At 47.6% G+C, this 20888-nt stretch overlaps 1 protein-coding gene across 1 annotated transcript in view; it reads left to right on the top strand.

Moving 5' to 3' along the window:
- SEC14L5 (SEC14 like lipid binding 5) overlaps positions 1-20888 on the top strand; it is a 64236-nt gene that overhangs the window by 10096 nt on the left and 33252 nt on the right. Inside the window, exon 3 of the mRNA XM_033235823.1 lies at positions 20634-20783. Coding sequence (XP_033091714.1) covers positions 20634-20783 — 150 coding nt within the window. The remainder of the gene's footprint in view (positions 1-20633; positions 20784-20888) is intronic.

Below are 20888 nucleotides of genomic sequence, written 5' to 3'. Positions count from 1 at the left end.
CCCTTCCCTTTCTCTGTCTCTATTTTATTTTATTTTGTTATTTCTTTTTTGAGACAGCTTGCTCTGTTACTCAAGCTGCAGTGCAGTGGTGCCATCATGGCTCACTGCAGCCTTGACCTCCTGGGGGTCAAGTGATTCTCCCGTCTTGGCCTTCTAAATAGCTAAGACCACAGATGTTCACCACCACACCTGGCTAATTTTTTTTTTTTTTTTTTTTTGAGACGAAGTTTCACTCTTGTTGCCCAGGCTGGAGTGCAATGGCACTATCTCAGCTCACTGAAACCTCTGCCTCCTGGGTTCAAGCAATTCTCCTGCCTCAGCCTCCCGAGTAGCTGAGATTACGGGTATGTGCCACTACACCCAGCTAATTTTGTGTTTTCAGTAGAGATGGGGTTTCTTCATGTTGGTCAGGCTGGTCTTGAACTCCCGACCTCAGATGATCCACCCTCCTTGGCCTCCCAAAGTGTTAGGATTACAGGCATGAGCCACGGTGCCCAGTCACACCTGGCTAATTTTAAATAATATTTTTGTAGAGATGAGCTCTCCCTATGTTACCCATGCTAGTCTGAAATTCCTGGGCTCAAGCCATCCTCCTGCCTTGGTCTCCCAAAGTGCTGGGATTACAGATATGAGCCACTGTGCCTGGCCTTGACTTTCCATAAACATCTGTGCACCAGCAGCAGTCCTGTGTCCAGCCACTGCCCAGGTGTTCCTGTGGGGCCCCAAAACCCAGTAGCTCTGGGTCATCTCTGTTTTGCAAACCTAAATAAGGAAGATGGCTTGGAGTAGAATTTCCTAAGCAAAAGGCTTTTCCTGTGGAGGAAGGGTTATGGAGGTGAGGTTCTGTCTTGCAGCAATTAAGTGTTAAGATATTTAAAGACCTGGCCTTGTTGTGTTGATAAACAGCTTGTAATTTAGCCAATGCGTTGTTAACAAGAAGCAGCCTGTGAAGGTAAATTATTGTGGCTTCGGCCAAAAGCAGTTACAGTTGGATTCGCTGTTATGGACGTAGTTTTAACAAAGCGGCAGGGGCCTTATTTAAATGAGTTTAAATTAGCTCCCTGGAGCCCGTCATCTGATCCTGTTGCTAACAGATAAAGGCAAGCAATGTTTTCTACCTTGAGTGCTGCTCTGATTTGGGCTGGGGGAACAGAGGTGATCCACTGCCCTGCGGAGTGGTCTTCTGATTTCAGAAGGCCCTGAAATAAGTGTAAGGCCCTCATTCATTCGTTTCTGTGTGCATTTATGTGTGCATTCATGCATGTGTACATTCCACAAATATTTTTTGAGTTTCTGCTGTGTGCTAAAGGCTGTGCTAGGTGGATTCCTAGTACTTTTTTTTTTCTCCAATGTTAGACGCTTAAATGTGCACAGATCTAGCACTTTTTTTTTTCTTGGAAACAGAGTCTTGCTTTGTTGCCCAGGCTGGAATGCATTGGTGAGATCTTGACTCACGGCAACCTCCACCTCCCACGTTCAAGCGATTCTCCTGCCTCAGCTTTCCAAGTAGATGGGATTACAGGCACAAGCCACCATGCTCGGCTAATTTTTGTATTTTAGCAGAAACAGGGTTTCACCATGTTGGTCAGGCTGGTCTTGAACTCCTGACCTTAGGTGATCGACCCACCTTGGCCTCCCAAAGTGCTGGGATTACAGGTGTGAACCACTGCACCCGGCCTGATCTAGTACTTATTGAAATGCATCCTTATTCTGTTCATTTCTTTGTTTACATAGAATTTGCTTGTTTACTTGTTTATATCGGTATTTTTCATTAAGGGAAGCTCCAGGAAGACAAGGCTGTGTCCGCCTTGTCTGGTTCTTTTTCTTTTCTTTTTTTTTTTTTTTTGAGAGAGGTCTCAGGTTGTCACCCAGGCTGGGTTGCAGTGGCACGATTACAGCTCACTGCAGCCTCGACCTTGCAGGCTCAAGAGATTCTCCCACCTCAGCCTCCCAAGCAGCTGGGACTACAGGCGCCCGCAACCACGCCAGGCTAATGTTTGTATCTTTTGTAGAGATGGGTTTTTACCATGTTACCCAGGCTGGTCTTGAACTGCTGGGTTCAAGTGAACTGCCTGCCTCTCAAAGTGTTGGGATTACAGGCATGAGCTACTGCACCTGGCCCATCTGGTTCTTTTGATGTGGTTCCTGCCCTTATGCAGCCCCCAGTATTGTCTATTAGGGGAGGGGGTGACAGGCGAATATCATGTAGAACCATTCTTCATGGGGAATAACAGGGCATTGTAGGAACACAAAGAAGGAAGGACCCTTTGGAGGCCATAGGAGGGTCATCTGAGCCAGCCAGGCTGAGAGTTGTGGGGAAGCAGGGAGTTGGGAGGTGGGGGGTGTTGGGCAGGGTTTAGCCTATGCAAAGGCCAATGGAGTGGAACTTGTCTCTCAAAGAAGTGAACTAGCTCAACTGGACCCTAGTGCAAGTTAGAAAGTGGCTGGCAGCGTCCTCAGGGGCCAGGAAGCAGAGGCGTTGGAGGTCCAGAGGCATTCCTGAGACGCTTGGAAAATTTAAAATAGCATTTCCCCTCTGCGCAAGATCCTGACATACCATGTAAATATCAAGCTGCTCTGGGCTGGCCTCGCTAAGTCATCCGCCCTCCCGGAGCTGTCAGGGGCACCAGCTGATCCTAGGAGTTCCCGGGCCCCACTCTTGACGTGTGGGTGAGACACTGCAGTGGGTTTGTGCACACATGGGTGGCACGGGCTGACATTCTCCCAGTGCCGGAGAGGCCAGGCATTCTGAGGATGAGTCGTCACGTGGAGGGGACACAGCTTCCAGCACATAGGTACATCCAAGCGTGCAGAAGCAGGAACCAGTAAGAACTAGACCTGGCCGGGTGTGATGACTCACGTCTGTAATCCCAGCACTTTGGGAGGCCGAGGCAGATGGATCACGAGGTGAGGAGTTCGAGACCAGCATGGCCAACGTGGTGAAACCCCGTCTCTACTAAAAATACAAAAATTAGCTGGATGTGATGGCACGCGCCTGTAGTTCCAGCTACTCGGGAGACTGAGGCAGGAGAATCTCTTGAACCGGGAGGCGGAAGTTGCAGAGACCAAGATCGTGCCACTACACTCCTGCCTGGTGACAGAGTGAAAAAAAAACAAAAAAACACAAAACAAAACAAAAAACTAGCTGACTTTGGTCTTATTGCAGCCATGGGATAGGGAATTTGTTAACAAACAGGCAAAACTGGCCGGGGGAGGTGGCTGATGCCTATAATCTTAGCACTTTGGGAGGCTAAGGCAGGAGGATTGTTTGAGTCTAGGAGTTTGAGACCAGCCTGGGCAATACAGTGAGACCTTGTCTCCACAAAAAATTAAAATATTAACTGGGCATGGTGATGTGTGCCTGTAATTCTAGCTACTTGGGAGGCTGAGGCAGGAGGAATAGTGGAGCCCAGGAGGTCGAGGCTGCAGTGAGCCATGATCTTGCCACTGCACTCCAGCCTGGGCGACAAAGCAAGACCTTGTCTCAAAAACAACAACAACGACAACAACAAACAAACAAAAACAAAACAAAACAAAAACAGGCAAAACTCTCCGTCTCCAGCTTTGTTCATGGCTGATTCATTGTTCAATCCCTGTGGATAAACCCTGTTCTGACAACTGAGGCGACTTACTCATTTATTCACCTGCCCAATAAGCATCTTCCAGAACCTAGCTCTCTGAAGGTAGATCTTTGGGCTGTGCACCTGCTGATGTCTCCCGTGAGTGTAGACGTAGGTCCGTTCACTCTGAGACTAGGGAAACCAGTACTTATGTGCCTTAATCTCCCAGGGATATATAGAAAGATGGTTCCATTTTCCTATTTTATTTCCCTGGCACTTGGCTATTCACTCATTCCTTCCTTCTTTCATTCATTTGACAAATATTGGCTGAATGTCTACAATGTCTCAGGTGTTGTATAAAGCACCAGGGAATTCAGTGGTAAATGAAACCTGCATAGAGATGGTGGCATTGAGAATGTAAATAAACAAACGCAGACATAATGTCCTATTCCAAACCATGACAAATGCTTCTGATAGGGCTGTAGACCATCTAGGAGGTGGCTTATTCTTTTTTTTTTTTTTTAACTGCCCAGGCTGAAGTGCAATGGTGCAATTATAGCTCACTACAGCCTCAGCCTCCTGGGTTCAAGCGATTCTCCCACCTCAGCCACCTGAGTAGCTGGGACTATAGGTGCCACCAAACCTGGCTAATTTTAAAATATTTTGTAGAGATAGGGGTTTTGCTGTGTTGCCCAGGCTGCTCTGAAACTCCTGGCTTCAAGTGACCCTCTTGTCTTGCCCTCCCAATGTGCTGGGATTATAGGTGTGAGCCACTGCACCTGGTCTCACTCTACAATTTTTTACTGTGATGAAATACACGTAACATAAATCTTACCATTTTAAGTGTCTTAAGTGTACAGTTCAGTGGCATAAGTACATTTGCATTATTGTGCAACTGTCTGCACCGTGCATCTCCAGAACCCCTTCATCATCCCAAACTGGACTCTACCCATGAAACGCTAACTCCCCACTCCCTGCTCCCCACTGCTCCTATTAGCCCTATTCTATTTTCTGTCTCTGCAAATTTGAGCATTCTAGGTACCTTATAGAAGAGGAATCATACAATAGTTGTCCTTTTGTGTCTGGCTTATTTCACTGGAAACGATGTCTTTCAGGTTCAGCCATGTCGTGGCAGGTGCCAGTGCCTCACTCCTCTTTAAAGCTGAATATATACGTCATTGTATGACTCCCTCGCCTTTCATTTATCCACTCATGTGTTGATGGACACGTGGGTGGTTTCCACCTTTTGATTATTGTGTAAGTGATGCTGCTGTGAACATTTGTGTACAAATATCTGCTTCGAGTCCCCATTGCTTTGCTCTTGTCCATTAAGAAAAAATCAACTATGTGGTACCTGGCATTGTCCCTTTAATTGTTGCAGCAACTCCAGAGCCCACACTCTTAATGGCAGTGCTATGCTGTTGTTCATTCATTCATCCCGTAAATGTCTATTGAATGGTGACTATGTGCTAGGCATTTTTGCAAAGCACTGCAGATTCAGGGATGTCAGGGGCTGATGATGCTACTTTGGCAGTTGTGATGCATGAAGGAATAAAACAGGCCCAACTGAGTCAGCATCCTTTTCCTCTTTTTTTTTTCTGAGAAAAACTGAGCCTCAGAGAGGTTGCTTTGAGGACATCCAGCTGCCAAGTGGCAGAGCTGGGGTTACATGTTGATCCTGTGCTGTGTCTCTGCTACTCCCCCAGGCCCCGCCCTTATCCTCTCATTGAGTCCAGGTGCCCTGGCTGCAGAGGTTGTTCTGACCCTGTGTCTCCATCTCATGTGTGTCCCAGGCTGGCTTTGCTGGGGTGAGCAGTGGCTTTTCAGCTCCAGGGCCATCTGGGTACAGCTGCAATGATGGATTGTCTGCAACAGTCATCTCAGGGCTTCCGGAACAGTGTCAGCCTGGTTCTGCCAGGCCCACTTCCCTTCATCAGCTGGGTGACACTGCTGCCATTGAGTGGCTGATGACTCATTCAAGCTCTAGTTGAGCACCCCTACTAAGAGTTGGGGGGTCTATCCCACGGCACAGTATTCAAAAGTAAAAAGGAAGGAAGCACTGATGCATGATGTGGCAACACGGATGGGCTGAAAACATTGTGCTGAGTGAGAGAGGTCAGAGGCAGAAGGCTATGTCTTACGTGATTTCTTTCTTTCTTTCTTTCTTTCTTTCTTTCTTTCTTTCTTTCTTTCTTTCTTTCTCTCCTTCCTTCCTTCCGTCTTTCTTTTCTTTCTTTTTTTTTTTTGGTCAGAGTCTTGCTCTGTTGTCTAGGCTGGAGTGCAGTGATGCAATCTCGGCTCCTTGCAACCTCCACCTCCCGAGTTCAAACGATTGTTGTGCCTCAGCCTCCTGAATAGCTGAGACTACAGGCGCATGCCACCATGCCCAGCTAATTTTTTGTATTTTTATTAGAGATGGGGTTTCACCATGTTGACCAAGCTGGTCTCGAACTCCTGACCTCAGGTGATCTGCCCGACGAGGCCTCCCAAATGTTGGGATTACAGGCGTGAGCCACCTCACCAGGCCTTATATGACTTCATTTCTAGGAACTATCCAGAGAAGGCAATACATGGACACAGAAAGTAGATGAGTAGGATGAGTAGTCATCTAGGACTGGGGTGGCAGGGGAGGGGGTGAAGATGGGGGTCACTTCTAAAGGATACAGGGTTTCTTTTGAAGGTGATAAAAATATCCTGGATTAGGTAGTGGTGATGGTTGTAAGTTCATGAATGTACTGAATAAAACACACTGGACTGCATACTTTATATTTTATTTTTTGAGACAGGGTCTCTCTCTGTTACCCAGGTTGGAGTGCGGTGGTAGGATCATAGCTCACTGCAGCCTCAAACCATCCTCCAATCCCAGCCTCCTGAGTAGCTGGGACCACAAGCACACACCATCATGCCTGGCTAGTGTTTTATTTTTTTGTAGAGATGAGGTCTTGCTATGTTGCTCAGGCTGGTCTTGAACACCTGGGCTCAAGCGATTCTCCCACCTCGACTTCCCAAAGTGCTGGGATTACAGGGTGAGCCACCACGCCTGGCCTGACCTGCATACTTTAAAAGGGTGAATTATACGATACGAGAATTATATATTTTTAAAAATTTATTTTTAAATAGTTTTTGGGGTACAGTTTTTTTTTTTACATGGAGAAGGTCTTTAGTGGTGATTTCTGAGATTTTAGTGCACCTGTCACACAAGCAGTGTACACTGTGCCTAATGTGTAGTCTTTTATACCTCACCCCCTCCCAGTCTTCCCCCCTCATGTCCCCAAAGTCCATCATATCATTCTTATGCCTTTGCATCCTCATATATATATATATATATATAATATATATATGTATCTATTTGAGATGGCGTCTCACTCTGTCACCCAGGCTGGAGTGCAGTGCTGTGATCTAGGCTTAATGCAACCTCTGCCTCCTAGATTCAAGCGATTCTCCTGCCTCAGCCTCCTGAGTAGCTGGGATTACAGGTGTGTGCCACCATGCCTAGCTAATTTTTGTATTTTTAGTAAATATGGGGTTTCACCATGTTGGCCAGGGTGGTCTCAAACTCCTGACCTCAAGTAATCCGCCCGCCTCAGCCTCCCAAAGTCCTGGGATTAGAGGTGTGAGCCACCACACCCACCTTGCATCCTCATATCTTACCTCTCACTTATAAGTGAGAACATATGCTATTTGGTTTTCCACTCCTGAGTTACTTCATTTAGAATAATGACCTCCAGCTCCATCCAAGTTGCTGCAAAAGACATTATTTTGTTTCTTTTTGTGGCTGAGTAGTATTCCACGGTGTATATATACCGCGTGTTTTAAACCCACTCGTTGGTTGATGGGCATTTAGGTTGGCTCCATATTTTTGCAATTGTGAACTGTGCTGCTATAAACATACATGTGTATGTGTCTTTTTCATATGATGACTTATTTTCCTTTGGGTAGATGCCCATATTTCAATTTTTTAAAAAAAGAGTTGGGGCCGGGTGCGGTGGCTCAAGCCTGTAATCCCAGCACTTTGGGAGGCCGAGACGGGTGGATCACGAGGTCAGGAGATCGAGACCATCCTGGCTAACACGGTGAAATCCCGTCTCTACTAAAAGCTATAAAAAACTAGCTGGGCGAGGTGGCGGGCGCCTGTAGTCCCAGCTACCCGGGAGGCTGAGGCAGGAGAATGGCATGAACCCGGGAGGCGGAGCTTGCAGTGAGCTGAGATCCGGCCACAGCACTCCAGCCTGGGTGACAGAGCGAGACTTCGTCTCAAAAAAAAAAAAAAAAAAAAAAAAAGAGTTGGGGGAGGTGAGTAGATTGATATCACATCTGTGCCGTGGTCCCCTAGACTTGCATGGGGAAGGAAGGGGGTTGACAGGGAGACTCCTGAAGAGTATGACAGGGGATGGGGGCACCTTACTTAGTGGCTGCATAGTGGCCAGGGCCCCAAATCAGGTCTGCAGAATAGAAAAGGGAAGGGAAAGCATGGGGCTGGAAGATGTTGGTGCAGTTGGGATATTCTTTCTGCATTCTTACTGGACGTTTTGGGGTAAGTGGCATTCCAGCTTCCTTTGAATTTGGATGAGGAAGAGCAGGAAGGAAGGAAGGAAGGAGGGGAGGAGGGATCATCTGTCAAGTGATTAGCAGAAATAGCTTTTTGTACTTTATAGAATCTCACTCATTTTTAAAATTTAAATTTATTTAACAAATGGCGATGTAGAAGGAACCATGTGTCAGGCACTGCTCTAAGGACATTACATGAGCTGACTCCTTTATTCCTCCAACAAGTAGCAAAGTAGCTACTTTTTTTACTCCCCCCCCTCCTTTTTTTTTTTGAGACAGAGTCTTGCTCTGTAGCCCAGACTGGAGTGCAGTGGCCGGATCTCAGCTCACTGCAAGCTCCGCCTCGCGGGTTTACGCCATTCTCCTGCCTCAGCCGCCCGAGTAGCTGGGACTACAGGCGCCCACCACCTCACCCGGCTAGTTTTTTTTTTTTTTTTGTATTTTTTAGTAGAGACGGGTTTCACCGTGTTACTCAGGATGGTCTACGATCTCGTGGCCTCGTGATCCGCCCGTCTCGGCCTCCCAAAGTGCTGGGATTACAGGCATGAGCCACTGCACCCGGCTTTTACTCCCCCTTTTATACACAAACGAATTAAGGCACTGAGAGCTTGATGACTTTCTCACACAGCTGATGAGAGGCAGAGCAGAGACCCCACTCCAGAGCCCAGAGCCCACTCTCTTAAGGGCGGTGCTATGCCATTGTTAATTCATTCACCCTGTAAATGTCTATTGAGTGTCAACTATGTGCGAGGCATTTTGCAAATCACTGCAAATTCAGGGATGTCAGGAGCTGATGACCCTACTTCAGCAGTTGTGATGCTTGAAGGAGTGAAACAGGCCACCTGAGTGCTGGTTGGGAGGTTCTATGATTATTCCACTTTACAGATGAGAGAGGGGTTACCCAGCCTGGAATTGGGCAAGTCTGGGTGGGAATTCAGGGCTATTTAGCTTGAGCCTCCCATCTCCACACGCTAATTGTGTCAATATGGATTTTGCAGGTGGGGACCCACAAGAGGCAGCCCTGACTGGTCCCTGCCTGCCCCACTGTGGCCCTGCAGCTGTGGGCTCTGGGCTTTGAACCATCTCCTTCTGAGCAGGCAGGCTTAGATGTCCTCTCCAGCCACCTGGCAGAAGGGCTGTAACTGAATCCTTCTGTGGCCTTGTGTCCCTGAGAGCGCCAAACCATGTGTTTGTTTAGCAGGGAGAGGCTCAGGTCTTGTGGGTGGTCAAGCCAACTTTAGGGACAGGAGTTAGCAGCTGAGGCTCTTAGGCAGAGACAAAACTAGTGGTGTGAGCTGGTTTCCAACACAGAAAGGTCCTGTGAGCTGTTTCATGCTCTAGGACCCTGGGAGGTACCAAAGGCACAGGGGTAGGGCCTGTTTGGTCTCTGCCAGGGCCTTTCCCAGGGTAGGGTGCCCGAGGCCCACAGTTTCTCAAGGGTCACAGCAATGTCTAACAAGGAAAGAAAATAAACGTGATAATTCCAGAATACAAAAAGAAACAAAAAGCCACCAGGCACGGTGGCTCATGCCTGTAATCCCAGCACTTTGGGAGGCTGAGGCAGGCAGATGACTTGAGATCAGGAGGTCGAGACCAGCCTGGCCAACACGGTGAAACCCCATCTCTACTAAAAATACAGAAATCAATCGGGCGTGTTGGTGGGTGCCTGTAATTCCAGGTATTTGGGAGGCTGAGGCAGGAGAATCTCTTGAACCCAGGAGGCAGAGGTTGCAGTGAGCCGACATCGTGCCATTGCCCTCACTCAAGCCTAGGCAAAAGAGTGAGACTCCATCTCAAAAACAAAACCAAAAAAAAGAAACCTGCAGAGTTAAAATGAACAAATGTTGAATTAAACGCCTACCAAGGGCAACTTCATGCCAGGCTGTCATCTGGACCTCAACTGTGATGAACTCATGTATATGAAAATCACAGAAAGTGGATGCATTTTCATATGTGTGATGCAATTGCCACGGGTGGGGCCCAGGACCTGGGAAGGCTTCACAACCATCCTGTGAAGAGAGGTGCTCTATAACCTTCCGGGGCTCCCTGGTCCCTTCTAGGTAAGATCCCTCTCCACTCGGCAGGCAGGCATTTGAATTTTATTCAGCCAGTGTTTTTATTTTATTTATGAATTATTATTATTATTTTTTTGAGATGGAGTCTCTGTTGCCCAGGCTGAAGTACAGTGGCATGATCTCGGCTCACTGCCACCTCCTCCTCTCAGGTTCACGCCATTCTCCTGCCTCAGCCTTCTGAGTAGCTGGGATTACAGGTGCACATCACCACGCCTGGCTAATTTTTTGTATTTTTAGTACAGACGGGGTTTCATCATGTTGTCCAGGCTTATCTTGAACTCCTGGCCTCAAGTGATCCACCTGCCTTGGCCTCCCAAAGTGCTGGGATGATAGGTGTGAGCCACCGTGCATGGCCTTTATTTTATTTTTTAAAGAAACAAGATCTTGCTCTGTCACTCGGGCTGGAGTGCAGTGGCATAATCATAGCTCACTGCAGCCTTGACCTTCTGTGCTCAAGCGATTCTCCCACCTCAGCCGCCTGAGTAGCTGGGACTACAGGTGCGTGCCACCACACTTGGCATTTTCTGATTTTTAAAATTTATTTAATTATTTTTGAGACGGAGTCTCACTCTGTCGCCCAGGCTGGAGTGCAGTGGCACAGTCTTGGCTCACTGCAAGCTCCACCTCTGGGATTCAGGCCATTTTCCTGCCTCAGCTTCCCGAGTAGCTGGGACTACAGGCGCCCGCCACCATGCCCAGCTAGTTTTTTGTATTTTTAGTAGATACGGGGTTTTACTGTGTTAGCCAGGATGGTCTCGATCTCCTGACCTCGTGATCCGCCCGCCTTGGCCTCCCAAAGTGCTGGGATTACAGGCGTGAGCCACTGCGTCTGGCTAATTTTCTTATTTTATGTAGAGATGAGGTCTCACTATTTTTCTCAGGCTGGCCTCGAACTCCTGGGCTCAAATAATCCTCCTGCCTTGGCATCCCAAAGTGCTGGGATTATAGGTGTGAGCCACTCCACCTGACCTCAGCCAGTGTATTTTAATATCGTCTCCAAGTCAGATGCAGGAAGGGAATCTCCGGGCAAAGAGGCTGGACCCTCAGAGGTGCCCACGGTCAAGCTGGGGAGACAGACACATTTTCAAATACATGGGGGACTGTCCAAAGAACAAGGGCAGAGGAGGGTCAGAACTAGGTTGAGCGTGAACTGAGGGTATGCACCAGGCTTCCGTCCTGTGTGGGAGTGTCTTGAGTGTAGGGCTGTCCTTCAGAGATCAAGGCACTATTTGGTTCTAGAAGCAATACAATGTGCCAACCACATGGTCTGACTGCAGGGGCGTCCAATCGCAGCTTGATCCCTCACAAGCTGTGTGACTATGGGCAAGTGACTTAAACTCTCTGAGTTTTGGCTTCTCCATCTGTCAGACGGGGAGGATGAGCACTACCTACTTCTTCGGGAGCAGCACACGGTGTGCAGTGAGCCCAGTGTATGCCTCAGCTATTGCTGTCACTGCAATGATGATTAGGTTTGGGCAGCTGAAAATTGTCCAAATGTGTCCTTTTGGTACTCATCGGCACCTTGTGGTCATCCAAAATTAAAGGAAAGTTTTCTGCCTGACCAGCCACCCACTATAAACATTCACCCCAGGAGAAGGCAAGGCAGTTCTCCCGGGGCCTGGAGATGCCTGTAGATGAGGCATTGATTGTCCCTGGACAGCCCTTGCGCTGGGAGGAGCTGCTTTTCTTGCTCTTGTGGTCATTTTCCCCGCAACAGGAGGATGAGGTTTGGAAGCAGCAGGCAGAATGTGAGGGTGGTTTCTGCCAAGGTCCCTCCATCCCCTTCCCTGCATCCCCTTCTCTGCCATCCAGGGTGGTGAACCTCCTTCTCATGCCCCACCAGCCCCATCCTCAGCCCACCCCGATCCTCACTTCTCCAGGTCCCCTGCTTTGCGAGTTGCAGGCCAGCGGGACTCAGCATTTCCAAACCACCGATGGTTGTGACGTAGCCAGAGATTCTGAGGCAGGAAAGGGTGGTTCAGGGTTGGCGTCTGGGTCAGACAGGCTCACGCACCAATCCCACCACTCTCCAGCCATGTGCTGTGCTGGGCGAGTCACTCTGTCTTCCTGAGCCTCAACTTGCTCATCTGTAAAATGGGCAAATACTAGTTCCCATCTCACCAGGGCCTTGTGAGGATGAAGCGAGGCAGTTAACACTTTATCAAGTCCTTAACAACAGTGTCCAACAATCGTGAAAGTCCTCTGATGCTGGACAACTGGCTCTGGGATGAATGCCTTCCAGAGGGAGCCTCAGCTCGGGTGTTCCCCACAATATGTGGTTCTGTCACTGGATACTGGGAGAAGTACCTTCCTTCCCTTTCGAAGTCCGAGAAAGTCGTGCCCAAGCAGACCAGCCTCCCCCTCTGCGCCTGTTATCTGGGGGCTCCAGACCAGGCCTTTCTAACAAGAGGTTTGTTAGGATGGGAAGTGAGTCAGGAACTCTGGCCCTTGATTGGCTGCGTGTACTGAGTCTATGGCTTTATCCCCTCCCGGACACCCTCCTTGGGGCTGTTGGGGCCAAGTACATGTTATTTTCTTCTTTGCTGATTAGCACCGTTAGCCCCGAGGGTATGCCGAGGACCAAGCTTGGCACAGGTATGAGGTTGTGCTTTGGAAAAGCAGGTGATCCTCCTTCACAAGTTTCCTGTTACAAGGCACGATAAACGCTCTCAAAGAAATAAAGGGTAAAAGGAAGGAGAACCAAGGAAGAGGCAGTCGTGCATTGGAGGGGCAGGGAGGGTGTCCTAGGAAGAAGGACCAGCATGGATGAGGGCCTGAAGCCTGAATGTCTCCTTGGCCCAAATCTAGGCCTCCTACCCCTCCAGAAAGCCCCATGACTCATTCCTCCCGTCCCCTTCACTGTCAAGGAAATTGATCAGCGTTCCGAGCTTCTGGAACAGCAAGTGCAAAGTTCCCAGGGTAGGGACACGCTTGATGTATTATTGTTCTAAACGCAGCAAGGCTGGCGTGGCTGGAGCCAGATAAGGGGGCTGGGATGGGAGATGGGTGGGTAGGGCAGTCACACAGGGCCTGAGGACCATCATAAAGAGTGCAGGGTTTATTCTTGGCATCAAGGCCTATTCTTTTTTTTTTTTTTTTTTGAGATGGAGTCTCGCTCTGCCGCCCACGTTGGAGTGCAGTGGTGCGATCTCTCCTTACTGCAATCTCCGCCTCCAGGGTTCAAGCAATCCTCCCACTTCAGCCTCCCTAGTAGCTGGGATTACAGGCATGCACCAGCACGCCTGGCTAATTTTTTTTTTTTTTTTGTATTTTTAGAAGAGGTGGAGTTTCACCATGTTGACCAGGCTGGTCTTGAACTCCTGATCTCAAATGGTCCATCCACCTCGGCCTCCCAAAGTGCTGGGATTACAGAGGTGACCACCTCGCCTGGCCTCTTCAAGGCCTGTTCTGAGTATATCCTCCCCCGAAACCATTTCGTTTGGGGAACAGGAGGGAGACTGCAGTAGAAGGAAGGGGAGAAGCTCAGGGGTGGTGTGGCCGCTGCCTGGCAGGATTATGAAGGACAGAGGGTGGAAAAGGGAGATGCGACTGCTTGGCCCCGGGGGACAGTGCCTGGCTCTGTTTCTGAGCTGCCCATGAGAACAAGCCCCGCTGCTGAGCAAACGTTTCCTGGAGGGAGTGGGGGCTGGCCCCAAATGGGATTCAAATCCAGATTCACCATCCCATGCTGTGTGACTTTGGGTAAATGAGTGAGCCTCTCTGGGCAAGTACATGACACATATACGCATTTTCCAAACGATGAAACAGGCCCAGAGAAAGGAAGGGGCTTGCCTGGTTGGAAGGAAGTGGAGCTGGGCTTCCAATCAGGCGGCCTGAACCCCTCCAGCCTCCATTGGCTTTAGTCTGCGCTCTGTCCTCTGTGGGGAGATGATTTCCTTTGAAAGTGGGTCCAGCGTGGCTGAGATCTATAGGGCAGACACAGTTCTCAGGGGGCCTCCCTCGCCAGCTCACTGAGCCCAGACCCCAGGATCCCCATCGTGCATTCTCTGGGCGAATGAGGCCTCCCGATTCCAACGCTGATGTGTTTGTCCCAGCAACTGACTTGGAGATACGGCAGGAGGCAGCTCTGTCCTCCTGGCCCCTGGTGGAGGACAGGCTGGCTGGCCTAGCCCGGCCTGGGGTGACACCAAGGGCTCCTGGGCATGTATCCGTTTCTTCCTCGGCCCCCCTCCCCCTGCTTCTCTTCCTGGGAGCCAGGAGGGAAGGGGGAGGAGATGTCTGTCCTCAGATGCCGGCACTATTTTTGGAGCCTGCGTTGATCCCAATTCCGGGGCACGTGGGCTGTGACAGGCGCTAGGAGCAGACCCCGCTGGAATAAGGAATAAGGTCAGCCACAGATGCCGGGATATGCCCCCACCACCCTGACCCTGGCCCTTCTAGAACTGGGCACAGACTGTTGCCCTCCCTGAGCACAGGGGCCCCTCCCAGGTACTTTCACCCAGCTCTGCACCTCCGCCTGGCAGGACCTCCGCCCACACAGAAGCAAGCAGCCCCAGCACAGAGGCTGGGGATGACCTGAAGTGGCTCTCAGGACAGTGAGGGGCCCTTCCCTTTGGAGGGCACAGTGGCATGGAATCCAGCTTAACCTCCTGTGCTGGTGACCAAATCCTGTCTGAGACACTCGGAGAGGCTGTGGAGGAAATAATCCCGGCCATCCCTTCTCCAGCACCCACAGCAGTTTGCTCAGTTCTCAGGACGTCTCTGTGCAACAGGGCACTGAGAGGTTAAGTAACCCACCCAGAGTCACACAGCTTGTAAGTGGTAGAGCTGGGATTTGCACCCAGGCAGGGCTTGAGTCTGTGCTGTCAGTCAGGGTGAGACCGTCTAACAGCTCATAGGAAGGACATTGCTGAATATTTACGTTAACATATACATTAAAAAATCACATAGTAGATATATTCATATATAAAAATAAGCTCCTTATTTAAACCATCCATATATTTATTTATTTATTTTTATTTTGAGATGGAGCCTGGCTCTGTTGCCCAGGCTGGAGTTCAGTGGCTCTATCTCTACTTACTGTAACCTCCACCTCCTGAATTCAAAAGATTCTCCTGCCTCAGCCTCCTGAGTAGCTGTGATTAGAAGCATGTGCCATCATGCCCAGTTAACTTTTTTTTTTTTTGCTATTTTTTAATGGAGACAGGGTTTCATCATGTTAGCCAGGCTGGTCTCAAACTCCTGACCTCAAATGATCTGCCTGCCTTGGCCTCCCAAAGTGTTGGGATTACAGGCGTGAGCCACCGTGCCTGGCATACCCATATATTTATATATGGCGTATATTATGTACCCATATATAAAATAATATATTTACATGTGTACATTTATATATACATTATATATTTATAGATATGTATAGATATGATCTATATATACTATCTATATTTATAAAATTATAATGTATTGTATAAACACTCTGTATTTACATTGTGTGTAGAAAGATATGCACACTAAATAATTGTGTATATTTATATTAACACATTCACATATCTTTATATATACATTTAAATAATATATGTATTCATGTGGCCAGGCGCGGTGGCTCATACCTGTAATCCCAGAGATTTGGGAGGCCGAGGTGGGTGGATCACCTGAAGTCAGGAGTTCCAGACCAGCCTGACCAACATGGTGAAACCCCATCTCTACTAGGGTTTGATGGCATGTGCCTGTAATCCCAGCTACTTGGGAGGCTGAGGCAGGATAATCACTTGAACCTGGGAGGCAGAGGTTGCAGTGAGCCGAGATCACGCCATTGCACTCCAGCCTGGGCGACAAAAGCGAAACTCCATCTCAATAAATAAATAAATAGTATATGTATACATGTGGATTCATATGTGTGTATGTGTATATATAAACACATATACGTGGAGAGACAAAGACACCTTTTTTAAATAAACAGTTTTGTTAAGATACGATTCACATGTCATACAACTCATCCATTTGCAGCACACAATTCAGTGGCTTTCAGTAGATTCATAGTATTGTGCAAACTTCACCACAATCAGCTTTAGAATACTCTCATTACCTCAAAAAGAAGCTCTGTCTGCCTAAACCGTCAACCCTCAACACCCCCACCATCTCTTTCCTCACCACTCCTGGCCCCTGGCAGCCATTAATCTATTTTCTGTGTCTATTTGCCCATTCTGGACATTTCATATAAATGGATTCATGCAATATATGGTCTTTTGTGATTGCCTACTTGCACTCAGCATAATGTTTTCCAAGTTCACCCATGTTGTAGCATGAATCAGTACCTTATTCCTTTTTAAGGCTGTATAATATTCCATTTTATGGCTAGACCACCATTGATTTATTCACTCATTCATTGATGGACATTTGGGTTATTTCCACTTTGCATATTATGAATAATGTTGCTATACATATTTGTATTTCTTTTGTGTGTGGACTTGTGTTTTCATTTCTCTTGGGTACATACCTATGAGTGGAATTGCTGGATCATATGGTAACTCTGTGTTTAATTGTTTGAAGAACTGCCAAACTATTTTCCAAAGGGGTTGTACCATATTACATACACATGGGAGGGTTTAGAGGCTTCAGTTCTCCACATCCTCACCAGCACTATTATTATGTCTTTTAAAAGTTATTATAGTCATCCTAGTGGATGTGAAGTGGTATTTCATTGTGGTTTTGATTTGCATTTCCTTAGTGACTAATGATGTTGAACACAGTTTCATTTGCTTTTTTGTGTTGGTATATTTTCCTTGGGGAAAAGTCTGTTCAGATCTTCTGCCATTTTAAAATGGAGTCATCTCTTTATTGTTGAATTCTAACACTTGTTTATATATTCTAGATGCAAGTCCCCCATCTTCTACACACACAAGCACACATATGTATGTGTGTATAATTTGCAAAAATTTTCTCCTGTTCTCAGGGCTACCATTTCACTTTCTTGCATGTATCCTTTGAAACACAAAAATTTTAAAATTTGATGATATCCAGTTTATTTTTTCTTTTATTGTTCGTGCTTTTGGTGCCATAAGTAAGAAACCATTGCTGGCCGGGCGCAGTGGCTCAAGCCTGTAATCCCAGCACTTTGGGAGGCCGAGACGGGTGGATCACGAGGTCAGGAGATCGAGACCATCCTGGCTAACACGGTGAAACCCTGTCTCTACTAAAAAATACAAAAAACTAGCCGGGCGAGGTGGTGGGCGCCTGTAGTCCCAGCTACTCGGGAGGCTGAGGCAGGAGAATGGCGTGAACCTGGGAGGCGGAGCTTGCAGTGAGCTGAGATGGGCCACCGCACTCCAGCCTGGGCGACAGAGTGAGACTCCGTCTCAAAAAATAAATAAATAAATAAAAATAAAAGAAACCATTGCTTAATCTGAGTTCATAAAGATTTATTCCTATGTTTTCTTCTAAGAGTTTCGTAGTTTTTAAAAAATCCTTTAAAAAATTATTATTATTATTATTATTTTTTTTTTTTGAGACGGAGTCTCGCTCTGTCGCCCAGGCTGGAGTGCAGTGGCCGGATCTCAGCTCACTGCAAGCTCCGCCTCCCGGGTTTACGCCATTCTCCTGTCTCTGCCTCCCGAGTAGCTGGGACTACAGGAGCCTGCCACCTCGCCTGGCTAGTTTTTTGTATTTTTTTATTAGAGACGGGGTTTCACTGTGTTAGCCAGGATGGTCTCGATCTCCTGACCTCGTGATCCGCACGTCTCGGCCTCCCAAAGTGCTGGGATTACAGGCTTGAGCCACCACGCCCGGCCTATTATTATTATTTTACTTGTATATTTTTTTGAGATGGAGTTTTGCCCTGTCACCCAGGCTGGAGTGCATTGGCACAATCTTGGCTCACTGCAACCTCCACCTCCCGGGTTCAAGCAATTCTCTTGCTTCAGCCTCCCGAGTAGCTGGGATTACAGGTGAATGCTACTACGCCCAGCTAATTTTTTTGTATTTTTAGTAGAGACGGGGTTTCACCATATTGACCAGGCTGGTCTCTAACTCTTGACCTCCGGCGATCCACCCGCCTCGACCCTGCAAGATTCTGGGATGACAGGCGTGAGCCACCACGCCCGGCTCCATCTTCACCCTGTTGCATGTGTATATCCGATTGTCCCGGCACCATTTGCTGAAGAGATTATTCTTTCCTCATCAGGTTGTCTTGACACCTTTGTAAAAAATCAGTTGATGATAAATGTAAGGGCTTATTTCTGGATGCTAAATTCTTTTCCATTGAGCTGTATGTCTACCCTTATGCCAGTATCACACTGTTTTGATTACCGTATCCTGACATGATATCTATATATAGATATGATATATATATTTATATACGTACTATCTATATTTATAAAATTATATAGAAACGCTCTATATTTACATTGTGTGTAGATAGATATGTGCACAGTCTATACAAATGTATTATTTTTTCTTTTATTGTTGAATAGCTTGATGCTGCTATAAATATTTGTATATAATTTTTGTGTGTGGACTTATGTTTTCATTTATCCTGGGTGTATACCTAGGATTGGAATTGCTGGATCATAAGTAATTCTATGTTTAACTGTTTGAAGAACTGCCAAGTCATTTTCCAAAGGGGTTGTACCATATCACATTCACATGACAGGGTTTGGGGGTTTCAGTTTCTCCACATCCTCACCAACATGTGCTGTTATGTCTTTTTTTTTTGAGAAAGAGTTTCACTCTTGTCGTCCAGACTGGAGTGCAATGGTGTGATCTCGGCTCACTGAAACCTCTGCTTCCTGGGTTCAAGCAATTCTCCTGCCTCAGCTTCCCAAGTAGCTGGAATTACAGGCGCCTGCCACCACGCCCAGCTACTTTTTGTATTTTTAGTAGAGATGGGGTTTCACTATGTTGGCCAGGCTGGTCTCGAACTCCTGACCTTAGGTGATCCACCTGCCTTGGCCTCCCAAAGTGCTGGGATTACACACGTGAGCCACCACACTTGGCCTGCTACCATGTCTTTTAAAGTAAATCAGGAAATATGATTTCTCTAATTTTGCTCTTTTTTTTTTTTTTTTAATGGTGTCTTTTATTTTTTCTTTTCTTTTCTTTTTTTTTTTTTGAGACGGAGTCTCGCTCTGTCGCCCAGGCTGGAGTGCAGTGGCTGGATCTCAGCTCACTGCAAGCTCCGCCTCCTGGGTTTACGTCATTCTCCTGCCTCAGCCTCCCGAGTAGCTGGGACTACAGGTGCCCACCGCCACGCCCGGCTAGTTTTTTGTATTTTTTAAATAGAGATGGGGTTTTACCGTGTTAGCCAGGATGGTCTCGATCTCCTGACCTCGTGATCCGCCCGTCTCCGCCTCCCAAAGTGCTGGGATTACAGGCTTGAGCCACCGCGCCTGGCCTTTGCTCTTTTTCAAGATTGCTTTTGGTTATCTTCGGTCTGTTGCATTTCCATATGAATTTTAGGATAAGCTTGTCAATTTCTGTAAAGAAGTCAGCAGGGATGTGGATATTGTGTTGAATTTGTAGACCAGTTGGGGAATATTGCCATCTTAACAATATTAAGTCTTCTGTTTCATGAATATGGGATGCCTTTCCATTTATTTAGGTCTTTAATTTTTTTCAGCAATGTTTTGTAGTGTTCAGAGTATACATTTTACATTTCTTTTTGTTACATATATTCCTAAGTGTTTTATTCTTTTTGATGTGGTTGTAAATATAATTTTTTCATGTTATTCTCAGTTAGTACATAGAAATACTCATTGTTAGTACATAGAAATACAACTGAATTTTCTACATTGGTTTTATATCCTGAAACCTTGCTGAACTCATTGATTAGTTCCAATCTTTTCGTGTGTGCTGTGTGGATGCTTTAGGATTTTCTTTATAAATAATCATATCATCTGCAAATACAGATGGTTTTACTTCTTCCTTTCCAACTGGATGGCTTTTATTTCTTTTACTTATCTAGAACCTCCAGCACAAGGTCGAACAGACACGAAGAATGCACATTCCTACCTTGTTCCTAAGCACTCAGTCTTTCACCAGGGATGTTAACTGTGGCTTTTAGCAGATGGCTTTACCAGGTGGAGGAAGTGCCCTTCTATTCCTAGTTTATTGATTTTTTTTTTTTTTTATCATGAAGGGGTGCTGGACTTTTCTCAAATGCTTTTCCTGAGAAATACCTTATTTTAAAATGTCCCCGGAGTCCCTGTGCTTCCTTCTGAGGGCAAAAACTCAAATGCAGAGGCAAAAACTTATTTGCCAAATCATTGTCCAGGCTCTGCTGTGTCGGGCTCTAACAGGTGCTAGCTGGTGGAACGAGTGTTGGTAACGACTGGAAAATCCCTGCCCCTTCCAGCGGCCAGGGCCGCCTTTCACGTCTGATAAGTGACACAGCAGATAAGGAGGTCGCACTGGGTGGGGGAGTCCCTCTGCCCCCCACCGCAGGCGTTCACTGCCGCTCATTGCCCCCCAGCGCTCACTGCCGCTCTGCCCCCAGGCCTACGAGAAGCGCTTCCCCACCTGCCCGCAGATCCCAGTCTTCCTGGGCAGCGAGGTCCTGCGCGAGTCCCGCAGCCCGGACGGGGCTGTGCACGTGGTGGAGCGGAGCTGCCGGCTGCGCGTGGACGCCCCGCGGCTGCTGCGGAAGGTGGGCGGTCCTGGGGCTGTGGGGCGGAGGAGGGGACCTGTCGCGGGGGTACGGGAAGGCTGGGCGCAGGAGCTGGGGACCAGGGCGGCGAGGGCCAGGAGGTGG

The sequence above is a fragment of the Trachypithecus francoisi genome, unplaced genomic scaffold (assembly GCF_009764315.1).
Source record: "Trachypithecus francoisi isolate TF-2019V2 unplaced genomic scaffold, Tfra_2.0 Lachesis_group15, whole genome shotgun sequence".
NCBI classification, from domain to species: Eukaryota; Metazoa; Chordata; class Mammalia; order Primates; family Cercopithecidae; genus Trachypithecus; species Trachypithecus francoisi.
The sequence above is the reverse complement of the archived record's forward strand: the minus strand, read 5'-3'. Positions and strand labels throughout refer to the sequence as shown.